This window comes from Dysidea avara, chromosome 1 (genome assembly GCF_963678975.1).
Source record: "Dysidea avara chromosome 1, odDysAvar1.4, whole genome shotgun sequence".
Lineage (NCBI taxonomy): Eukaryota > Metazoa > Porifera > Demospongiae > Dictyoceratida > Dysideidae > Dysidea > Dysidea avara.
The window spans coordinates 1,696,968-1,721,740 of record NC_089272.1 but is presented as its reverse complement, the minus strand read 5'-3'; the positions used below and the strand labels follow the sequence as shown (position 1 = coordinate 1,721,740).

The window sequence follows — 24,773 nt, the reverse complement described above, 5'->3', positions numbered from 1 at the left end:
TAGAATGTGCACAAAACTATCCACTCTAAAAGTTTCTTATATTACATTGCAAACATGGCATCTTCTCATCATACCTATGAATATAGTCATCTAAACTATTATTTAACTCCAACTAAGATAAGCATCCAAATACCTATGAACAAACTAAAACTTGAAGGTGGCACATATAAACATGTCTATCAAACTCATGAGTGATTACTATGTAGCTATCATGAAATTCATTTATGACAACAAGCATTTAACATTTAAATTTCATGGAATATGCATGGTTGAATAAAAGCTTAAAACTAATCAGGTAAATTATTCTGTCTTTGGAAGCAGCGGTGTGGCCAGACTTTTGGTCATGTGCCTCACATATAATAAGGTATCGCTACATACTTTGAGATTTAAAGTTTTGGAGTATTATGTTATACAGAACTGTAGCACAAGGATATAGGTACTGTAGGAGTTTAGAACATTTTGCTATATAGGCAGATGTCTATTTGTCAAGGAAATGATCTGGTGTATTGCATCCAACAAATCAAAGCATACAAACCACATCACTTTTAGGTATGTACATTACATCCAATATTTAATTAAGAGTTACAGTTTATGGACTGCTATTGGTCTTGTGCAGGTCATAAAGTTTTTGCATGTAAGGGATTTTTGTGCTTAACTAGAAGTTTGTATGTTACTTTCTCTTTTTTTGGGTAGTATTTTAACTATTGTTAATTTAAAGGGATCTTTGCAAAAAAAAGTAGTGAAACAAGAGACGAATGATGATAATGCAGCATAGCTCAGTGGGAAAGTCCTTACTTTGGCATTGAACAAAATTATAGCTAATATGGCCTGGTGCTAAAGTAGGGACTTTCCCACTGAGCTATGCTGTAATACCATCATTCATCTCTTGTTTCACTACTTTTTATTGCATAGATCCCTACTTCATTTTTAAATTAACAATTTTATACTAGTTTATTGAGTTTTGTTGTTATAGCATGGATAGTTACAGAGTAACTTGTGACTGTTCTATTAGAATATTAATTTTGTTGTATTAGAGTGACTGTTCTATTAGAGTATCTCGAGTCAACAAAGGGGTGTGCAGCTAGCTAGACAAGTGAGGTCATCTTGTTTACTGTTGAGTAAATAGTTAGATTATTAAGAGGTATAGTCGTGCACTCTATCGCCATTAGTCCACCTTTATTTGATATATGTGGTCGAGAACCAATCCTGAACAGTCATGAAGTTGCAGATATTTACCTAGTATACCTCTTATAGTAGCGCTGGTATTGAAGTGCTTCTGAAATCCAGCTCTGAAATAATACTGTGGTGTCTAAATATGCTGCTGAAAGAAAGTGTTGATACAGAAAATCAACGCCTCAATATGGTTTCGTTGGATGAAGAAGACAAGCACCCTGATTGAAGATAAAAGAAACGACAAGGCACAGAGGGCCTACACTCGTCAGAACCCCGAAAGGCACATTCCACTGGTGAGTTTGTTATTTTGGCATAAAATGGTGACCATTTGCTGCTTTTGGCCTCTAGGTTTGGGACTGTGGTCAGTGAGAGAGTGAGTGAGGAAGATGAAATTTGAAGTTTTGGCGATTTAAAAAAGTTCTATATCAGGTCAGTTTTCTTGCTTTTAATGCTGTATGTAATGTAAGATGGACTACTATAAATTGTTGTGTAAAGGTGATTTTCGTGGCATAAGATGTCTCTAAGATGATTTTTGAAGGCAGCATTTTAGGCGGCACACATTATTTTTGGGGAGATTCCAACTTAAACAGTACTACCATACTGTTTGATAAAGCTGCAATAGAAGTTGGAGGTGTTTGACCACCTACAGGGATTGACCCTTTGAATTTTAAGGCCATTCCTACATCCTATATATCTTTATGACCTTGTATTCTGCTAAGTATGTTGTTGAGTTCATTACCAGTGCAATGAGTTTCCTAATGCTACAAACAAGACTTTAGAATTCTTGTTATTGTTTATTAATTGTTGGGTATTAAAATATTATTAGTTATTGTTTGTCATTGTTAACAATCATTTTAAGCTGCTACAAAATTTAGTAATTGTTTAACAATTTCAATGCTACTACCAATATGTGAAGATATACACAAGGCAGCTGATTGTTGCTTCAAGACTGCAGAATGCCGCAAATGTGAGAAGGACACATTGCCTAAAAGTAAACCTAACCGAAAGGACAGCCATGTCCAAACAACAGAAAAATGGTACAACACCTCATCTTACTTGTGTAGTAAAGGAGGAGGAATGGACTAGTCCATATTACCTTTTCCCACCTATTTTTTTCTTCCAGCAAATCTTTATTTTCACCTATTATGCTCCATATTTTGCTCATGCAAGAATTATCTATTTTTGTTTAGTTTTTAATTGAGTGCAAAGATATACTGTACAATTTCACCTTAAAGTGACTGTTCTATTACAGTATCTCAATCTGACTATACATAGCAAACTATATATTGAACATATGAGACAGGGTATCTCATTTTGATAATTTTATTCTAATAGAGCATTTTGATCTTTTGTGCAATGTTTATGTCCACTTCACAAAAATTGCACCTATTACGCCAGCATTTTGCTCATCGCTTTTACCCACCCATTATGCCAAAAAATTTGCTGGCAAAATTGATATGTCCCAAATGACTATATACTTTATGTATAAGGTGACAACTACACCTGTGAAATCTCTTCTAGTGACAAAGAGTTAACAATGCTATATAGGAGGTGGACACTGGAGCTTCAGTTTCTATCATTATGCAGTGAATAAACCTATGTTCGTCTGTGGTTACCACCCTTCTCCAAGAATTCAGTGTAAACTGAGAACTTACAGTGGTGAGCAGATAGATGTCAAGGGCTCTACCACAATCAGTCAATTTAAGTTTCCTGTAGGACTGAGCAGTTACCATTGGTGGTCGCAAATGGAAGTGGACCAAGCTTATTGGGAAGAGATTGGCAGATCAACTTGGACTGGATTGTGCTATCCGTGCATGCTATGCTTGCAGGGTCCTGTATACATATGCAACAGTCTTCAGTTCAGAACTTGGAGTCTTAAAAGGAACTACTGCTACAATAAATATATAGTCTGTTCATGTTCACCTGAGCCCTCATTTCTTGTTAATAACTCTTGTTACATGGGCCAGCTGCCCAAACATCTAATAGTGCTGTGAAAATCAAAAAAGCACTTTGATACGGGCAAGAACAAGTGAGTTATAAGGCTTTGAAAATATCCCATACATTTAGTATGGACGATTCAGGTGCGCAAACATGTTTACAACATGAAAACATGCTTGTTCCTGTACAAAACCATTGGGAGTGAACATGTGTTCACTTCTTTGATATTACTATATTTGATGGGGGCTCAGGTGAGGGATCCTACAGCTTAGCCACATTATCAAAAGCCCAGAGCAGTACCCAATGCCTTGGAGGCAAAAATTCAAAAAGGACTGGACCATTTAATTGAACACAGAGTGATTGAACCTATTGAATTTTCTCAGGGGCTGCCCCTATTGTTCCTGTGTTGCTCAATTAGGAGACTACAAGGTTACGATTAACCAAGCATCTCAGGTGGCTTTGCCTAGAATAGATGATTTGTATGTATATATTGTTCACTGGTAGAGAGTAAGAAAGCTAGACCTTGCCCATGCTCCCCTTGGATGACACGTAAAAAAGCTTGTGGTTATCAATACACACAAAGGATTGTCCCAGTACATGCTTCCTTTTGGTGTTTTAGCCTCTCCATACAAATTCCAAAAGACTATGAAAACACTTCTCCAGGACCTTCGTGGAGTGTGTATGTATCTCGAAGAATATCTTAGTGACCAGAGAGAATGGCTTGATCAATCTGTCAGTAGTAGTCTTGCAGAAACTGGCTTCGGCAGGTATGAAAGGACTATGAAAACACTTCTACAGGGCCTTCTCGGAGTGTGTCTGTATCTCAAAGAATATCTTAATGACCAGAGAGAATGACTTGACCAATTTGTCATTAGCAGTCTTGCAGAAACTGGCTTTAGCAGGTATGAAATTAAAGTCTGATACAATTAATGCTTTTTCATGCTGCAGGAAGTGGAGTACCTTGGTCACAAAATATCAGCTAAGGGACTAGAGCCAACTCGGAGAAAGAGTTATTGTGGAAGCACCCGCTCCAAAAAATGTGTCACAACTTAAGTTATTATTGGGAATACTAAAGTATGTTATATCCCACTCAAATGCAACATTGTCTCACGAGAATGTGAGTGATTATAATAAAGGGTGTGGCACCCATTTCGTTCTCAAGTATTGATCCCAAACAAAACAGGATGGATACTCACAAGCAAAACAGTTGCCACGCCCTTTAATAAGTAAACAAGTTAGTGAATTTTTAATTGCTCACACTCTCATGAAACAACAAGTATGATACACACATACTATAATAGAATTGGACAGATGTGACTAATATTTTAATCCCTTTGATCCCTCCTATAGGCAAAATTCTTTAATGTGCAATTGCAAATTACCATATCCTAGTGATGCTGGTGGCGATGGGTTAGGTGTACCTCCCTCATCATCATCTTCTTCATTTCTAGGCTCATCTAGACATGAAGCATTGAGGGTAATAAACATTATAGCTGCTCTTCACTGAGATAAAATTATCATAATGAGCTGGTATGAAGCTGTCAAGAAATGAAATTGAGTCACCCATCATAATTTGACAATCCAAAAGCCTTGATTAGCAGTTGCCTTGCTAATATGACCACCCCATTAACTACATGTTAAAATTTCATGTATGTACATGCTGTATCAGTTAATTATGTTCATAGTAAATTTCCACATTCTGACAATAATTCTGTAAAACTAACAAGCGATAATTCTTCCTTATAGCTGCCAAATATTTGATCTTAGCAGTCGTCTGTTGTATAGCATCCCTCCATACTAGTCAACATTATAGGAAATCTACATGTACGTAGTATAACCTTCCGGGCTTTGGCTATTGTCACATTCGAATAGCTATGTATGCAAAAAGCTAGAGAAATTTCTGTATAGCTATTCCATATCTTATTTGTACATAGCACATCAAACAAATAAAACTTTACATACAAAGTATGCTCACCACTATTATTGACATCACCATCATCATTGTTTTGTAGATCTACGTTGAGCAGATCATATGAAAAAAGTGAAGTTCTGTATGCAAGAAACCTACCAACTTCAAATCTTCTTGCTATTTCTTCAGCCAGCACATTTAGTTCCACATCTGGTGCTTTTAAAGCATTCACTAATTTAGCCCAACTAGCTTCATTATCAATTCTTAGCCAAATGTTGAACATCTCAGTACAGCAGTTCTCCACATTTCCAGGATTGTTCTCTTCAATAATATCAAGTCTACCAGCCTCTATATTTAGTTCCGCTCCAAGGCTTTTCCATTTACAGGTAGCTTGAGGTTTAACATGTCTGTTGAGTAGCTGGAGAGTTGGTTTATTAACATCTACAGCAGAAATATATTGCATATATATAGCTCATCTGTCAGAATTTCAGCTGTCTTATTGGCTGGGATAGGAAACGTGACTTTTGGCTAAAATCATGTATATTAAATTTTATACACTCGCTCTTATTTACTTAGTATGTGTAAAAGGTCAAAAGTGGTGGGGCTGCACTATACTATTGCTAAAGATCTGGACTGTAACATCCATCTCAGTTAAGGTGGTTATGAGCCATTATATGTTTAGAATCTTAACAGTACTTTTTATTACCTCAACCTCAGTCTACCCTATATGACCCTGATTGGAGTTACTCTTGATATCATATCAAAATCAATGTAAACCATACAAATGCATTTATACAGTGGAAAGGTAAAATGTTAGGTATTCGCACAGATTTAAATGGGCAGTATGCCAAACCATACGAGTGCCAAAACCATATAAGTGTGCCAAGCATTTGACGCTGTTTTACGTACTTGAGCAATTGTGGTTGGAAAATGAACACAAATTCTCGCTTCCATACAGCCTGATGCAATGACCTGGAATCATTTTGGTGTGGAATTACATGTCTAGACAGGTTATTTAACCAAGTAGAAGATTGTAAATGGTCTGAATGCTTGAAAGTAATGTAACGGCATGAAGCGCTTGGAAATGTAGCCACAAGAACAGCAGTGCTAGCCATTGTAGACAGTTAATTAACTCAACAGGCTTGTTTACTACAAGTTCTTGTTAGTGGAACAGCGACAACATTACGAGTTTGTACCAGTGTACCAGCTGTGACAGTCTGGCTGAAGCGGTGAAGCTTTACAGAGTAGCTGGTTCTTTTTCAGCTACAGTACCAAACAACGATGTAAACTGCAGGGGAGATACCTTACAAGTAGAAACAGTACAAATTTACACCATTACTATTGCTTTGTTTACAATTATCACGTTAGAAGATCACTACAAGTTCGCCATTTGTGACATGATGTAATAAAATGCAACAAGTTATTACATCATGAAATATTAATTATTACAAGACGTGAAATTAGCACTTGTATGCCTTGGCGTACTGTAACGATATTAATTTTTATTTAGCATTTCTCAGAATTTGGAAATATGTAACTTAAGACTAGATACAATCACATTGAACAAGAAAGAGGCATGATACACTGTACATTGGATCCTGTCAACAGAGAATGGGAGGACTACATTGTATACCATACTAGAGATTATCTGGGTCCAAGAGGCCTTGCTGCTGCTTTTAAATCCTTTGTGAGGCCTGTATGTGAATACCGTTGTGTTGCTATTATGGATGCTTCAGCCACCTACTTATCTAAACTTGATACAATATAAATGATGGCTGAGAAACTGAGTGAATACACATTTCCCTTGCTGCATACTCACCATGAGGTTAGTGCTGTGGGCCCACTTTGCAACTTTTCAAAGTTGAAGGCCTCTACAGCAGTTTTGTACAACTTTTACCACCGCTCAATTGACAGATTCTTAATGCTTAAGAAGTTTAAAAGTGACCCAGTCTGAGAAAACCGGTCTTATTTCCCATGCCAGCAGATTTGATTTTTCACCCAGAACACAAAGCTACATGAATAAACTATCTAATTTCACAATCAAAATCAGCTAGACTTGAGGGGTCTGGTTTGCTGGCTGCTTTTCCCAAGCCCAGTGGCGATCCGTATGTGCAGTGTGGGGCATTAATCGAGCTCTGGCCAGCCTGGGATGGCTGTATGTTGCTGTATAGCTCCATGGTGTTGAATAAATACCTCTACTGTGAATTTCTTTTTATTTTAGCCAGTTTTAGACTTGAATGGCCCATAACTTGGCCTAGTTCATCCCCACGCCTTCTTTTCAATATTTTTGAACAGCCTCTTGCCCTCCATCTGGGTCCCCGCCTCCCTCCCCTTTTGGAGCTTGCCTGATACAGTCAACCTCGGTTCAAAAACTATCTAAATTGGTGGGAAATTTAGTTGTTGGCTAATTGCACAGTGGATGCTCTGGAAGGTGAGGACTTGGTGTAAAACATGTGAAACTTTGATACACATAGCTTCAACCATTGGTGAGCTACAAAACACTAAATACTTAAAAACGGCGTTTCTCAATACTTTTCAATAGGCGATAAGACCGTTTTTCCCAGACTGGGTCACAAATGATGATCCTTTATTACTACCTTCATTTCAAATCTTTGGATCTATTTAGAAGAAGCCTATTTAGACAAGTACACGAAAAAATTTGGAATTTTCAACTAGAGTAGGGAACATAGCACATCGATAAAAAGTATTGAAACAAGTTGGAGTAGTCCATGATATTAAATCACTGTAAAACAATAAGAAGTGTTATATCCCTACTGTGCTCAAGATATCATAACAAAAATGCATAGTAGGGATATAACACTTCTTATTGTTCTACGGTGATTTAATATCATGGACTACTCCAACTTGTTTCAATACTTTTTATCGATGTGCTATGGCCCCTACTCTAGTTGAAAATTCCAATTTTTTTTGTGTACTTGTTTGTTAACTTTTTTTGTAAATAATTTTATTATGAATGGTGAACCCATGCATACCGCATCTGAAATGGTACCGCATCTGAAATGGTACCGCATCTGAAATGGTACCGCATGCCCCAGTTATATCAATTATCATCAGGTATCCATTACGCTTCGTTGTCAGCTTTGTTCAATCCGTCACACGGCATTTCAAATCAAGAACTGTTCAAAAAGCACCTCTACAATCTACACTTACCAAAAGAAAGAAATAGTGCTGCTGACCCCAATTATATTAATGATTGTCTGAAAAGTGAAGTATCCATTATGCTTTGCCGTCAGCTATGTTCAACCCGTTACACAACAGTGCGAATCAAGAACTGTTTGAAAAGCACCTCTGCAATCAAATTAGCCACTATGAAAAATACGGACGATTTCCGTTACAAAGGGAAGCCATCACGTGCTACCACCAAATCGACACTTTTCACTGTCAGCAAAGATGAATGAGAAACAAAGGAGGACACTGGTAAGTCCATGAAGTATGCATTGTACGTACTGCGGTATGCCAAACGGCACCTGTCAGGCCAAAGCGACGTCGAACAGTGAAAAAATCAAGCCCGTAGCCTTAGCCATTATCGAGTTATGCAAGGCATCAGTCAGTCAGTTACTTACTCGGTCAGTAGAAAATTCCATTGAATAAATTTTTAAAAAAAATTCCGTAGCAACTTGTTGAAAACGTTCCAGTTCGATCTGAAAGCTTGTTTGGGCTTAGTTTTACCTAACCAATACTGCTTCATTGTCATCAGGGAAAATTGAGGCTAGTTTTTGGGTGATAAGATTTCATGGGCCACGCTCACTCCTTTTGTGGTCCCTACTATACAGTTACTATCATACTATATGATGAAGCATGATATCTAAAGGAATAAATGCCCTAATTATGGGCATCTATTCCTTTAGATATCAGACTGAGAGGTGCTGAAGAGGGATGGCATGCTGTTTAGAAACTGTTACAGAGATATCTTTGTGTTTACTTATTATGCAAGTTGCATGTTCTTTAGATGTTACTGTAAAATAAGGTTATCTTTATTAATTATACAATGTGACATGGCTTACAATCTTTTATTCATATTGTTTAATTATACAGTACGATAGTATTATACAGTGTACTGTATAATAGAGACCACAAAGGAGTGGATGTGGTCCATGAAAACATCATCCAAAAACCAGCTTCACTTTTCCCTGACAATGATGAAGCAGTATTGGTTAGGTAAAACTAAGCCCAAGCAAGTCTTCAGATCAACCCGAAACCCTTTCAACAAGTTGCTACGGAATTTAGAAAAACTATTAAACACAATTTTGACTGACTAACTGACTGATTCCTTCAGACAAGTGTAACTTGATAATGGCTAAGGCTACGGGCTTGATTTTTTCACTGTTCAACGTTGCTTCGACCCGAAAGGTGCCTTTTGGTATACTGCAGTATGTACAGTGCATTCTTCATGGACTTACCGGTGTCCTCCTTTGTGTCCCATTCATCTTTGCTGACTGTGAAAAGTGTCGATGTGGCAGTAGTTACCATGTGATAGCTTTCCTTCGTCCGTATTTTTCATAGTGGCTACTTTGATTGCAGAGGTGCTTTTTGAATAGTTCTTGATTTGTAATGCTGTGTAATGGGTTGAACATAGCTGACAATGAAGCGTAATGGGTATTTCACTTTCCAGACAATAATTGATATCTGGGGTGTGTCTGTTTCTTTTGATGTGGTATGTGTGGATTGCCGGAGTGTTTTTCAAACAGTTCTTGATTTGTAATGCTGTGTAATGGGTCTAACATAGCTGACAACGAAGCATAATCTTTTCAGACGATAATGGATATAGCTGGGGCATGTAATTCTTTTGCGGTATGTGTGGGTTCATCAGTCATAATAATATTATTTACAAAAAAAACAAAAACAAGTACACAAAAGTTTTTGGAATTTTCAATTAGAGTACAGACCATAGCACATCAATAAGCCATGAGACACTTCCCATGCGTATACAGGATGTAAATAAGTTGTAGTTAAATGCATTAAAATAACACCTACATGGTGTAAAAGTAATTTAGTGTGCATGATTATAGTAATGGCTCATCATTCACCATTGGCAATACCAAATATGCTAAAGCATTTCAGTAAAGTTTTATTTTAGTACTCATTACGCTTTAAAAACATCTGTAAGCAGTACTGCATATCTTTCCTCTAGGTTTGTACATGTCTTTTAATTTTTATAACCCAGATGTCAACTCACAATTTTTTTCTGTTAAACATAATAGGCTTCATTATCATTGGGTCTATAACCTCATTCTTTTACACATAAACAGGTAATATTTACCTGGTTGTGGAGGTACATCTAGTTGTGGATGTACGCCTGGTTGCAGAAGTCCAGGATGTTCACCTGGTTGTGGAGGTCCAGGATGTTCACCAAGCTGTGGAGGTCTGTTTTGTTGTGGATGTAAACCTGGCTGTGGAGGTCTGAATTGTTCTACATAAGGTGGTGGTTGTTCATATACGCCTGGTTGTGGGGGTCTATCTTGTTGTGGATTTACACCCGGTTGTTGATGTACATAAGCCAGTGGTTGTTCATGTACACCTGGTTGTGGAGGTCTGTATTGTTGTGGATACATGGCACCTGGTTGGTAAGCTGGTGGTTGTTCATATACACCTGGCTGTTGAGGTCCATCTTGATGTGGATGTACACCTGGTTGTTGATATACACCTGATTGCAGGGGTCCATCTTGATGTGGACATACACCTGGTTGTTGGTATACACCTGGTTGCAGAGGTCCATCTTGATGTGGTGGTGCAGCTGGTTGTGGATGTACACCTGGTTGTTGATATACACCTGGTTGCAGAGGTCCATCTTGATGTGGTGGTGCAGATGGTTGTGGAAGTACACCTGGTTGTTGATATACACCTGGTTGCAGAGGTCCATCTTGATGTGATGGTGCAGATGGTTGTGGACGTACACCTGGTTGTTGATATACACCTGGTTGCAGAGGTCCATCTTGATGTGGTGGTGCAGATGGTTGTGGACGTACACCTAGTTGTTGATATACACCTGGTTGCAGATGTCTATCTTGATATGGCAGTACAGCTGGTTGTGGACGTACACCTGGTTGTTGATGTCCATCTTGTTGTACAGGTTCAACTGGTTGTGGACATACACCTGGTTGTTGATATACATCTGGTTGCAGAGGTCCATCTTGATGTTGCAGTACAGCTGGTTGTTGATATACACCTGGTTGTTGATATACACCTGGTTGTTGATATACACCTGGTTGTTGATATACACCTGGTTGTTGATATACACCTGGTTGGAGAGGTCCATCTTGATGTGGTAGTACAACTGGTTGTGGACGAACACCTGGTTGTTGATATACACCTGGTTGTTGATATACACCTGGTTGCAGAGGTCCATCTTGTTGTACAGGTTCAACTGGTTGTGGACGTACACCTGGTTGTTCTTGGTGTTGATATGGGTTTTCTGGTGGTTGTGGAGATCTGAATAGGTTTGGTAGAGGTCCATCTCGTTCATCTAGAATTATGGCCAGTTAATTATGCATGAAAACAGTAAAATACAATGAAATTATTACCATCACTGGCTGATTTAAACCTCTTTGCTATGCTCAGTGGAACTACAGGAAGAGATAAATTTGCTAATTACCTTATACTGAGGTTTATCATTAATGATATACATACACACACACACACACACACACACACACACACACACACACACACACACACACACACACACACACACACGCACACACACACACACACACACATATATATCAAGACACACGGTAGTGTGTAGTGTGGCCCAAGAAGCCGGCGCGCCACACCGTGAGTATATTAACAGGAAGAAAGAAAACACGATTTTCACACCTTTGTAGCTCTGTGATCCCTTATCCAATTGAAACCAAATTTGCTACAGAATTGCCAGCTAGGTATGGGGAGTCTACATTCCAAATTTGAAGAAAATCGCTCCAGCCAATTTTAGGATACAAGAGACCAAAGTTTGGGTTTTTTTCTTCGTTTTTTCCTTCTTTTTACACACTTTGCAAATCCGTCATAAAACACAAATGCATGCTCCAATCAGGCTGAACTTTGGCACACTTAAAGGGCTCATTATAGCAGATCTCAGTACCAAGTTTGGTAGACATCCGATGAACATTTATGGAGTTATGACTGATTATTCACGTAAAATAAGGTCATGCCCACAGGGTAAACCCCTTGAAGGAATGAGCTGAAAATTGCAATGTAGATGGAGTAACTATTGTAGGAGTGCCTTTTTGTGGTTTGAAAACAATCCAGATAAAGGCCATTGAGATATGACACAAAACCCAACCTGTGTCACAATTACACAATCAATTTTTATGAATAAAAAACTATTAGTTTTCACGCCTACCAAGCAAACCGCTTGGAGCAATGAGCTGAAAATCGGTGTGTAGCTGTAATCTAATCCAAAACAGCCAAGCTGTAAAAAAAGAGTGCGGCCCTCAGAAAGGCTATGGTAAACAGAGATGTGAAATCCAAGATGGCGGCCAAGAAATGGCTGTGATGGTAGGTTAATGGGAAAAATTTTAATAGTGACAATTCATGTGAATTTGGTGCAAAATTCACCTGAATTGTCGTTATTAAAATTTTTACCATTAACCTACCATCACAGCCATTTCTTGGCCGCCACCTTGGATTTTACATTTTTTTTCACCATAGCCTTTCTGAGAGCCGCACTCTTTTTTACAGCTTGGATTAGATTCCACTTCTTTTTGTATTTGTATACCCCGAGGCCGGCTTTAGGGCTTTTTCCTTTTTTTTCCCTTTCCCATAGGAAGAATAAAAAGATGAAGCAGATTTTAAATACTTTAACTAATTCAGATTTTATCAGTAAATGTACAAATTATATATATATAATATATATAATATATACATTTATTACATGTCATTTATTCCCTACGGATAACCTGTTTGAAGCTGATCTCTCTACTGGGTGACTTGAAATGTAGCTGAACTCTCTACAAGGTGATTTGCTTGTAGATGAGCTCTCTACAGGATTCTCTCTACAAGGCGACTTTTTCTAGCTGATCTCTCTACAGGGTCACTTGTTTCTAGGTGAATTCTCTGTCATGGTGACTTGCCTGTAGCTGAATTGTCTATCAGATTACCTGTTTGTAGAATAACTTGCAATGTTATAATGGAGTATATTATAAACGTAGCTGAATGCTCTATTAGGGTGACTGTTCTATTAGAGTATCTCGATCTCGCATTTGCTACACGTAGTTGCCTTTCGAATCATAACTCAGTAGTTTGCAATCCGATTCTTCTGTACTATTGCAAGAAATTTCTATGATGATTATTCCAGCTACATACTGATTTTCAGCTCATTGCTCTAAGCGGTTTGCCTGGTAGACGTGAAAACTAAAGTTTATTTATTCATAAAAACCGATCGCGTAATTTTGACACAGGTTGGGTTTTGTGTCGTATCTCCATGGTCATTATCTCGATTCCTTTAAAACTACAAAAAAGGCACTCCTACAATGGTTACTCCATCTACATATCAATTTTCAACTCATTCCTCCAAGGGGCTTACCCTGTAGACGTGACAGACCTTCGACCTTATTTTACACAAATAATCGGTCATAACTCCGTGAATGCTCATCGGATTCCTACCAAAGTTGGTGCTGAGATCCGCCTTAATGAGCCCTTTAAGTGTGCAAAATTTGGAATACAAACCACTGAGTTATGATTCCAAAGCTAACTACATGTTCAAATGCGAGATCTAGATACTCTAATAGAACAGTCACCCTAATAGAGCATTCAGCTACGTTTATAACTTACTCCGTCATAGAATTATACAAGTTATTTTGTAGGGAGTTCAGCTATAAACAGTTAATCTTATAGACAATTCAGCTACAAGCAAGTCACTCTGTAGAGAGTTCAGCTACAAATATATTGCTGTAGAGATCCAGAAGAGTTCAGCTATAAACAAGTCACCCTGTAGAGAACTCAGCTACAATAAGTCACTCTGTAAAAAATTCAGCTACAAACAAGTCAGTGTGCAGAGAGTTCAGCTATAAAGAAACTACCCAGTAGAGAATTTATCTGTATAAACAATTTAGCTACCCTATAGAGATCAGCTACAAACAAATTACTTTATACAATGTCCAGCTACAAGTAAGTCACTCTGTAGAGAGTTCAGCTACAAAGAAACCACCATGTAGAGAGTTCAGCTGCAAACAAACCACTCTGTGGAGAGTTCAGCTACGAACAGATCACCCTGTAGAGTATTCAGCTACAAGCAATTCACCCTCTAGAGAAATCAGCTTGAAGAAGTTACCTTGTAGAGAGTTCAGCTACAAAGAAACCATCATGTAGAGAGTTCAGCTGCAAACAAATCATTTTGTAGAGAGTTCAGCTAGAAACAAGCCACCCTTTAGAGAGGTCAGCTAGAAGAAGTCACCTTGTAGAATGTTCAGCTACAAAGAAACGCATCATGTAGAGAGTTCAGCTGCAAATAAATCGCCCTGTAGAGAGTTCAGCTGCAAACAAGTCATCCTGTAGAGAGTTCAACTGCAAACAAATCACTCTGTAGATAGTTTAGCTATGAACAGATCACCCCGGAGAGTTTAGCTAGAAATAATTCACCCTGTAGAGAGATCAACTAGAAGAAATTACATTGTAGGGAGTTCAACTACAAAGAAATCACCCAGTAGTGAGTTCAGTCACCCAGTAAAGAGTTCAGCCATGAACAGATCACCCTGTAGAGAGTTCAGCTAGAAAAAAGTTGCCCTGTAGAGAGTTCAGCTACAATTAAAGTCACCCAGCAGAGAAATCAGCTGCAAACAAGTTATCCTGTAGGAAATAATTGGCATGTAATAAATATAATAAATATATATATATATATATATATATAAACTTGTATAATTACTGAATCAAAAATAGTTAAAGTACGTATTAAAAATCTGTTTTAAATCTTGATTATGATTATGATTAAATCTTTTTCTTCTTCCTGTGGTAAAGAAAAAAAAAGGTAGGTTAAAAAGCCCAAAAGCTGCCATAGGCCGACTTTGGGCTATACAAAAAGAAGTGATATCTAATCCAAAACAGCCAAGTTGTAGAAAAAGAGTGCAGTCCCCCAAAAAGCTATGGCGAAAAAAGATGTACAATCCAACGTGGCGGCCAAGAAATGGCTGTGATGGTAGGCTAATCGTAAAAATTTTAATAACGACGAATTTTGTGCCAAGACCAAGTGGCACCAAATTCACCTGAATTGTCGTTATTAAAAAATTTACCAACCATCACAGCCATTGATTGGCCGCCACCTTGGATTTCACATCTTTTTTCACCATAGCCTTTTGGGGGCCACACTCTTTTTTTTTACAGCTTGGCTGTTTTGGATTATATATATATAATATATCACTTTCACACCTCACTTCAAAGGGAGGAGAAGGTGTATAAGTGGCTTGGTGGTATAATAGCACTGCTATCAGTGCTCAGGAATGCATTAACGAGAAATGGAGGTAGTATATACAAGTTGTTTTCCTTCTAGGAGGGATATAACTTGTATATATACTACAGTACCTCCATTTCGTATTAATGCATTCCAAGTATTCTCAAAAATCATCTGATATCTTTGATTCCCCAAAATCAATCCCACAATCGAAAGTTTCTGGTGGGTGTTGAAATATAATGACGTAGGAATAATGTTCTGAGAGCTATTTGCTGACGCAATTGAAACCACAATCGATCATCAGATACTAGTGTATGAAACAAATGGGGTGAGTGATCTGTAGTTCTCAGTGGCGTATCTACAGCAGGGCTTTGTAGGGCCTAGACCCTGCTAACTTTGGCTAGTGCCTTACCAAACTAAAGACTCTGAAACTCACAATCACCAACTTTTCATGGGTCATTGTATTATCTAACAAGTGAAACTTATTCTATACTAAATTACTCACCAAATTATTGGTATTGAGCTGTCATGAAGCCAATAATTGCAATGGTTCTTATTAATGCCCACCAATTGAGCATGTGATTAAATGTAATTAAATCACTGGTTGTTGGTGATACTAATAAGTACATGTCTTTCTAGTGTCCTTGTACTGTAGTCATAATCATCATATCTATAAATCCTTGTAAGATTTGTAGTGTTTAATCATGTATAGGTGCAGTGTTCTCTTCTTCTAATGTTGTTACTGTATAGTATAGTGTTAGTTACTGTACAATCTGAACAGGTTAAATACATAATTATAGCTATAGCTAAAGCTAAATAAACTACTTCATGAAAATCTAAAGCATGTTTTTTTTTTCTTTTTTGTAGCTGTGCAGTTGTTGAAATTCAAAAATTTTCAGGGGGGGACATGCCATCCCTACATAATACAGTGCCCTAGCTGTGCTCTACCAATAGGGAAAGTCTAGGTACGTTACTAGTAGTTCCGGCTGTTTGGGATTTTGCTGATATCTACACCTGCAGCCCTCAGGCTTTGGGTGTATATATCAGCAAAATCCCTCGCAGCTGTGGTATAACTATTAAATGTACACTGGCTTTCCTTTGATGTGAGGTGTGAAAGTGGTACACGCACACGCACACACACACATATATACTGTTTGTGTGTGTGTTGTGTGTGTGACTGTATCTACAAGAATCCAACATGTTAGCAAATGCAATAAATGCAATGGATAAAATATTTACAAAAATATAAATAGATTCCATACATTTTTGTATGCTTGTTTCACAATAAAGAGAGGTGTGACACCTTCACAATTTGTATGTGATTTGAAATCAATTCATGATTTGAACCTTACTCGTGATTTCAAACTTGCTTTGAAAATTCATGTGTGATTGCTGTAGTGTGATTTGTGAGATTGTTACTGCATGGGTTCTGAAGGACAATAAGTCATGATTGACACTTAGTTTTTGTGTCACTGTGAACTTGTATTTGTTTATTTATTTTATTTATTTATTTATTAAGGCTTTACAGCATTGTAGCACAAGTGCTGAAGGTATGTAGGACACCTGGTCCTATAACCTGTTTAAAGTATTGTTTAACGATGCATTTGCGAGACTAGTTTTCAACCAGCTTTAATAATTTGCATGGGCAGAAATCACTCATGATTTGTTGACTAGTGATTGTTAGCTTAAGGTGTACATGATTGCTAGAGGTATCGTATTCCTCAAAGGTGCCTAACAGCAAAAAGCTTGGTAGCATCATGATCTCCAAAGCAAGAGGAGCTCAAAAATCTTGCACTCCTAGAGAGATGGAAGATATATATGAGTGTCAGTCTGACTTGCATTGGACAAGTTATTAATCGTGTATTTTCCTTTGCCTTGGTCATAGAAAGGGCCTGGAAGATAACATACCCAACAATGGATTTGCCTGTTCACGGAGTACCTGATAGTGTAATTTACACCTACGTATGTACAAGGCTTAATTTGTACGTTATGGCTGTTTTATTGAGCATCTGTATTGTCATTGTGCAAATCAATTTTTCTGTTCTTACCACTTTGTAAGGCTCCTATTTGGTGATTATTATCCAATCTTTCTAATTACTATGATGCGGGCGGGAGGGCATTACCAATTGGGCCATTATAATATTAATACACTAATGTACAGGCCTTGACCAACTTGTTGTTCTTCCTCCCACAAATTTACATTGGATTTTAGTCGCAATTGTGCTCTATTGACTTCATCATAGCGGGATTTCAGTTGACTACTGAAAAACAATCGAAAATATAATCCAAAGCAACAGTACTCCTGGCGATGTACCGCACTGTAAGGTTAATTTTAAAAATGTCATCGTGTTTCAATACATATCATGACGGTTTGGTATCATGTGTTCTTCTGAGCATGCACAGAGTAAATAATGGCTTACCATGCGGTAGTCTAAGAATGATGCGGGTGGTGGATGAGAACTAATAATCACCAAATAGGGGCCTAATGCTGTACAGTAACTTCAAAAGCTATTGGCTTCTAGAGCTAAAGCTTCGGTTAAATATTTCCTTTGGCTATCTAGATAAAAAACAACAACATAGAATTTGAAAATGCGCTAACATGTAGGGTCCTTGCAGATCTGGTCAAATCATCTTGGTGTAAAATAATTATCTACATTCCTTTTCTTGTTACATATTTGTCTTGTAAATTGCTGAAAATAGTGAAAAGGCATTTGTGTCAAACAAAGCACTATTATTTGGAATTAAAATTGAGCTCAAATGAAGTTTTCAACTGTTGTTATTTGTCACTGAAGGCCATGTTTAGCTATGAATGCAGCTGCATACAAACAAACATGAAGTCACCAGCTTGAAGGCACATTAAAAACTAGCTAGCAAATTTTCTTTGTGTACATTTTGTTACAAATTTGTTTAGTAGACATGTTGCTTAACACAAAGACTCTTTTAAAAAGTATGGCATATTGGTGATAAGCAGTGTACATTTGTGTCCTACGTGATTTACTGTGTAATACTGTGTAAGACTTGACAAATCACCTAAATAAAGAAAATAAGCATTCGTGTTATAAAATTCATATCGCGAATAATTTTGCCATGACACGAAAATCTATATCACCCAGCATTATCAGGTGCATAGAACTACATGTGACTTACCACTATGATGCACATTTGGAGGAGGGTTCTCTTGTTGACCACTGAGAGTAGCCACTAGACTCCTCAGTGAGGTGAAGTCAGGATGATCAAGTAGTTGGTCAATTGTAATGTTTTGTGGCACTCTACTGAAGGAAAAGTGATACATAATTTTTCCTGATAAGACTGGTGGCACCATGTATGATACAGTGGGGTCAATCAATGGTATGAAACTATTGGTGTGTTGTTGAATAAGATTTCTTAAGGTCAGTCGATCAATATAACCAGCACACATGTTGATACGAGGGTTATCAACTGTCTCCTCTAGTACGGCTATCATCCGTGGTGAACAGACCAACAAGATGTAATCCTTCTTAGCAGCACAGTAATGTATATACTGTGACATCCAATGGGACCAGTCCTGTATGTTCTCATTAATGTGATAAAGATCAATATCACAGTCAACCCCAGCATGACGTAACACATCACTGATCATCAACACTTGATCACCATTAGGATCATGATCCTCTTTAGCATACATGATGAAGGCTAAGGAGTACACATGACATTAGTATGTGATATATATAGACAGATAGAGGATATATGCAGAGAAATGTTGTTATAGGTAAGGCACAATACCTATAACAACATATCTCTGTATACATCATTAGTGATTGCTCTAATGACATTAGTGATTGCTCTATTAAAATACTTGACTGCTTTACTGTATGTCAGTCTTTAACCCAAGCAGCTGCCGCAGTTTTCACCGATGGTAGCTATGTATTGTTTACAAGACTAAAAGTGTATAATGCATTGTTTATACATATAGTATATATTTGCCTTCTTACAATAATGATACATACTGCACAAATATACACTCCTATATGCATACATACCACTATGTTTGGCTCCAGTAATCTCAATATGGTGTGGTTTGGCTCCAGTAGATTTCCAATATCCTTCCACTGATTCTGTTTCTGGAGTTGTTATCTCTGTACAATAATACAAGAACAAGTAGTAACACCATGACAGTTATTCTGGTTATAAATAATAGTTATATATGGGCACAATGTGGAGTTTATGAAATTTATAAACCTGAAGGCCCGATTGCAGCACACAAGCAAAGCAAGGGTGCTTGGAGTATATTAGATTATTACCCACCCAAAACAGCCTAAATAGAGTCTAAACTGTGTTCTCCTACAGCAAGTGGTCCCAAACTATCACACATACCACAACAGACAATTTTAAGTTGCCACAGATACACCTTACTGCAAGCGATTCATTTGAATCAACTGCCATGTTTAACCCAATTAGATCATTTTACTACATCAATGACATTCATTAAACAGTTCTCCAATGATAGTTATTAGATCAGTAAAAACTGTAGAGACTGAACTGTAATGTAGCTAATAATAGTAGATACTTGTAGTAGGCATTAGTTAGAACATGATGTATGTACTATTAAGAGATCACGTGATATAGTCATTGTGTGTGGCATGGCTGGAGTTGTATCTCTCCTTCTCAGGGACAGAGACAGATGAGAACTACGACAGCCTTCTCCCTGTTGCACATGTTCATTGTTCTAATTCAAACACACTTACAATTCATACGCATGCGCATACAATTGCATAGTACAATAATATATTATATCCCTAACATCTCCCTCCTTTACAACAATTTAATGCGGAGTTGGCTTTCGAATCATAACTCAGTGATTTGTAATCCGATTCTTCTGTACTACTGCAAGGACTTTCTATGAAGATTATTCCAGCTATACACCGATTTTCAGCTCATTGCTCTAAGCGGTTTGCCTAGTAGGCGTGAAAACTAATACTTTTTTATTCATAAAAATCGATCGCGTAATTGTGACACAGGTTGGGTTTTGTGTCATATCTCCGTGGTCTTTATCTCGATTCCTTTCAAACCACCAAAAGGCACTCTTACGATGGTTACTCCATCTACATAGCAATTTTCAACTCATTCCATGTAGCGGTTTACCCTGTAGGTGTGACAACAAATCGATCTTGTTTTACGCGAATAATCGATCATAACTCCTGAACCATTCATCGGATTTGTACCAAATTTGATGCTAGGATTCGCCTTTGGACTCCCTTTCTGTGTGTCAAATTTCAAGGCAATCGGAGTACGCGTTTGCTTGTTATAGCAATTTTTGCAAGTGTGCGAAAAGACGAAGAAGAAAAAAAAACGAAGAAAAAAAAACCACACTTTGGCAGCTCGTATCTCGGAAATGGCTGGAGCGATTTCCTTCAAATTTGGAATGTAGACTCCCTTGGCTGGCGGGCAACTGCGTAGCAAATTTGGTTCCAATCAGATAAGTGATCACCGAGATACAAAGGTGTGAAAATAACGTTTTCGTTCTTCCTGTCAATATACTCACGGTGTGGCGCGCCGGCTTCTTGGGTCGCATGACACACTATCGTGTGTCTTGATACAAAAAGATGCGAAATCAATTAAAGCTGTATAAAAGATGTGACCTTCAAAAAAGCCTGGTGAAAAAAGTTGTGAAATCAAAGGGTGACAGCCATGAAATAGCTGAAATGATGTTGTGCATTAGTATTATCATTCACGTGATTGCAGCCATTTCATGGCCTCCTCCTTTGATTTCACAACACAGGCTTTTTGAAGGCTGCAGCCTTTTATACAGTTTGGCTGTTTTGCATCGATACATGTACATACCTATATCATCAGAACACTGGTAGGACTGAGATGCAGGTTGATCACTTCCTTGAGTAATAGCACCTTGATCACTTGGAGGAGTTCTTGTATGTGTAGTGGTGGTTGGGGCTACTGGTGCTGCTGCAGGATATAACCATTTATCACACGTCACATTATTATAACACTAACCAGCTAGTGGTGATAGCATATGGTGATCATCACTTGTTGAATTTTGACTGAGTAGCGTCCTCCATTCTGTTGAGAGTAAACAAAGATCACTGAACACAGTACAATGTAACTCTTGATGATAGTAATAACACAAGTCTAGTTTATCTGAATTTTAATTATCTGAATGCTATAGAAATGAATGTTCTATTAATTTCTTAGTTGTTACATGGTCTAAGAGTAAATGAACAGTGTCCTAGGACAACTGACTTCAGGTGCGTGCCCACAGCCAGCCTTTGGCGGGCTGTGGGCGCGCATCTGGTTTACTGAAATTGTTTTTGAAAAAATGTGTGTGTGTGTGTGTGTGTGTGTGTGTGTGTGTGTGTGTGTGTGTGTGTGTGTGTGTGTGTGTGTACCTACCTACCTAGGTTTACTTGTCCATACGTACCCATGTGAGCAAACATATAAAAAGCAACCAGGATTGTAAGAATTGAAAGCTAAATTAAATCTGTATTCATTGTGGTTTGTCTGTATGGTGACTCTTCATATACTTCGTGAACAGTCTTTCCTTTCAATTTTATAGATGTTCAACAACTTTAAAACAATGTTGAAGGCCCCTTAGGCTACCAGAGATAGGGTATCCTTGGAGTTGAAAGGAGGGTGTCACCCGTACTTACGTGAATGAAAATGAACGGCAGCCTTGAGACTTTCTCGTATGAGAAAACATGATAGACACACTATAAAACCGGTGAGAAGATACTTCTGTACATCATTTGGGGTTTAAAGTGGTATATTATAGTTTGGCTTACTTAGCAGTGCATAGCAACGTAACTACTAAATTACAAAATAATTCATGAATTACAAAATACATTAAATCACAGTATTCACAAATCTAATTATCTAGCTGAATTAATAATAGCAATAGTATGAATATATAAACTAAATTATATACATGTACATGGTTGATTAATTGCTTATTTAGTTAGAATGGCTTTCCTAATACCAGTTTGTTCAGATAATACATTTATTATGATAAACAAGTTAATGTTATGCTACTTCTAAAAACCAGGCACCCATGCAGTTGGATATGCAAGAGTGCATATTCAGTAGCTAGTTTAACTGGTTTAAAGAGTTACAGTATCCTTGAAGTTGTATACCAAATTCTTGTTTAAAACAATAAAACTATATAGTCAGGTCTTATCTATGTTTATTGACATTTTTATAATACATAATACATTATAAGATTACCTTTCTCCAGTTTTTCAGCAATGTAACGTGTTCTTCCACTCTTTCTTAGGATCTCACAGAACTCCTCTATTGCCCCTGGTCCACCGGAGGACACCTGATCCATGATGATCCTGTTCTTCTCACTAGCAGTCTTGTAGTGTGAGTTCAACTGTTCACGAGCACTGTTACCCACCAAACGATTGGAGACCAGCTGATCAATAATATCATCAGGGTTGAGACTACGTACAATGAAGGATGTGTTAGTTGTGAGAAGTTCTTTCTGTAACTCCAGTATCTTCTCACGATAGTCTACTATAGTTAATGAATTAATTTGTGTACATTACATTATGTACCTGTTGGTGTTGATTTGGCTACTTGTGAGGTAGTCTCCAAGTCAACAGAAACTTTGTTTGTATAAGTCTTCTGGCCTATTACGTGACATCATATTATAAAATGTTTACATAATACCATATAGCCAGAAAGTTTGGCGTGAGAAAAGTTAGGTGATTTGACAAAATCTGCCAAATCATCATTTTGTTCAATACTAGCTACTAACAAAACTGGCAAACTTTTTTTTGCCAAATCCTATCCTAGAAAATTCACCAAAGTTTTCTCTTGCCATGGGTAATAATATACAGTACTTGAAGTATGAATGTATGTATGTATGTGAATAATATTATGTACGTACATAAAAGATTGGCAAGCCAGAAAACTTACAATCTGAAGGGATTTGTTACTGTAACAGTTTTCAACTAACTAACATAGCTAAGTGTACATTCAAATGCACATACCTCCCAAAACTCCCGCCTGGTACAAACACTCCTTTATCTGTTTAGTACTCAGTGTTAGTTGACTGATCTCACTGAGAACTTCAATAAATTTCTTCCACGTCTTTGGCTTTACTCCATTATCACTACCGATCCAGTCCTCTATCAACGCTGCACAACATTCCTTGGGGAATCCCCTGTGAGCTGTCCTGATGGAGTTCTTCATCTGCACGCTATACTCTAGGTAGGCACTGACTGTCTCCCACTCTGCACTGATCCTCGGAATGACATGTTTATGTACCAACTTCATATCAATGTCTGAATATAGAGTAGTGTATTCTTATTATATATAGTATATATGTACATAGCTTACATGCAGTTTTCTACATCTAATGATTCTTATGTATTTCCTAGAGATTTTAATACCAGTTTAATAAAGAAAATGAAACAAGCTCCATGGAGTCAAGTTAAGCTACATAAATATCATCCCCTTCCGTATCTCCATTTCAGTACTGTGTCAATAAATTTTGGGACCATTGGTGGCTGAATACAGCTTTTCAAGGCAGTACCCAGCTAAATCAGACCAAGGAAGTTGCACTCTGCATCATACTAGCTATTTAATTCAGCTATATAAATATAAAAATCGCCTATTGCTATTTTGTTTAGTACAGGTGGATGAGAAACCAAAAGTTTTTATTCTTAGTTTTTACCAATATTATTTGTTGGTGTAAAGCTAAAAGTAATCACTAAAATTACATGGTACACAGTGAAATTCCAATGCCTGAATGTAGATTGTAGCTATGAAAGTAGTTAACATATGACGTTACTGAATCAGATTTAGACACATACAACTGAGTTGCCAGAATAAATCATCAAACTCTTTATAGTGTAATAATTTAGTTTGGGCTGAACACACATCATACCTGACGTTGAAAGTTGAGTGTTTTTCTCGGTGCGTTGGTGTTGGCATATCAATAGCTCCATTCTGTCAACCAGAAAACTACACTTTGGAGACTTCTTCATAACTTCAATGAACTTGTAGAACTTTTCATTGTTTCCAGCTTTCATTCCCCCGATTAGTTTTGATATGAGCATGTCCACTCGTCGTCGCCGTTCATTGGTCTCGCTGCATATTTCCGCCTTGTCATTAAAATCGATCACCCGTTTGCTGATCAAACTAGGGAACAAGTCGTTGATCGGTAACGCGTTACACAAGTCCTCGTTTAGTGAAGTTAATGCTTCGTACTCCGCTGTGTACCTTGTGTCCATGTTGTGCAGCAAATTAGTCCCACCCTTTATCGCACGTGATAGCCATTAGCACTGCTGCCGGCTCCACCCATAGTGGTACAGTATGCCGCCAGTCCCGACACCTCCTCGCAAAAACGATAAATCC

General features: G+C 37.7%; 1 protein-coding gene and 1 long non-coding RNA gene across 5 annotated transcripts in view; one reads left to right on the top strand and one right to left on the bottom strand.

Annotated features, from left to right (window-relative positions):
- The window catches only part of LOC136252358 (uncharacterized), a 64,769-nt gene extending 40,091 nt beyond the window's left edge, over window positions 1–24,678 (bottom strand). Inside the window, exons 1-14 of one of the 4 annotated variants that reach the window (XM_066044830.1) lie at window positions 24,304–24,678; window positions 23,405–23,698; window positions 22,967–23,041; window positions 22,635–22,922; window positions 21,411–21,476; window positions 21,243–21,362; window positions 19,442–19,537; window positions 18,570–19,094; window positions 11,563–11,604; window positions 10,794–11,504; window positions 10,302–10,685; window positions 5,180–5,461; window positions 5,087–5,125; window positions 4,494–4,568 (exon numbers count right to left, since the gene is read on the bottom strand). In XM_066044830.1, the coding sequence (XP_065900902.1) occupies window positions 4,494–4,568; window positions 5,087–5,125; window positions 5,180–5,461; window positions 10,302–10,685; window positions 10,794–11,504; window positions 11,563–11,604; window positions 18,570–19,094; window positions 19,442–19,537; window positions 21,243–21,362; window positions 21,411–21,476; window positions 22,635–22,922; window positions 22,967–23,041; window positions 23,405–23,698; window positions 24,304–24,649 (3,343 nt within the window). In that variant the 5' untranslated portion in view covers window positions 24,650–24,678. Of the gene's footprint in view, window positions 1–4,493; window positions 4,569–5,086; window positions 5,126–5,179; window positions 5,462–10,301; window positions 11,505–11,562; window positions 11,605–18,569; window positions 19,095–19,441; window positions 19,538–21,242; window positions 21,363–21,410; window positions 21,477–22,634; window positions 22,923–22,966; window positions 23,042–23,404; window positions 23,699–24,303 lie in introns of all 4 variants that reach the window. The other 3 variants (XM_066044795.1, XM_066044823.1, XM_066044818.1) reach the window with 3 other exon arrangements.
- LOC136252409 (uncharacterized) lies at window positions 1,203–23,083 on the top strand. Its single transcript, XR_010699543.1, has 4 exons — window positions 1,203–1,466; window positions 1,522–1,602; window positions 21,970–22,134; window positions 22,684–23,083. It is a non-coding gene; the product is annotated as an uncharacterized lncRNA (long non-coding RNA).
- Window positions 24,679–24,773: the final 95 nt, after the last annotated feature.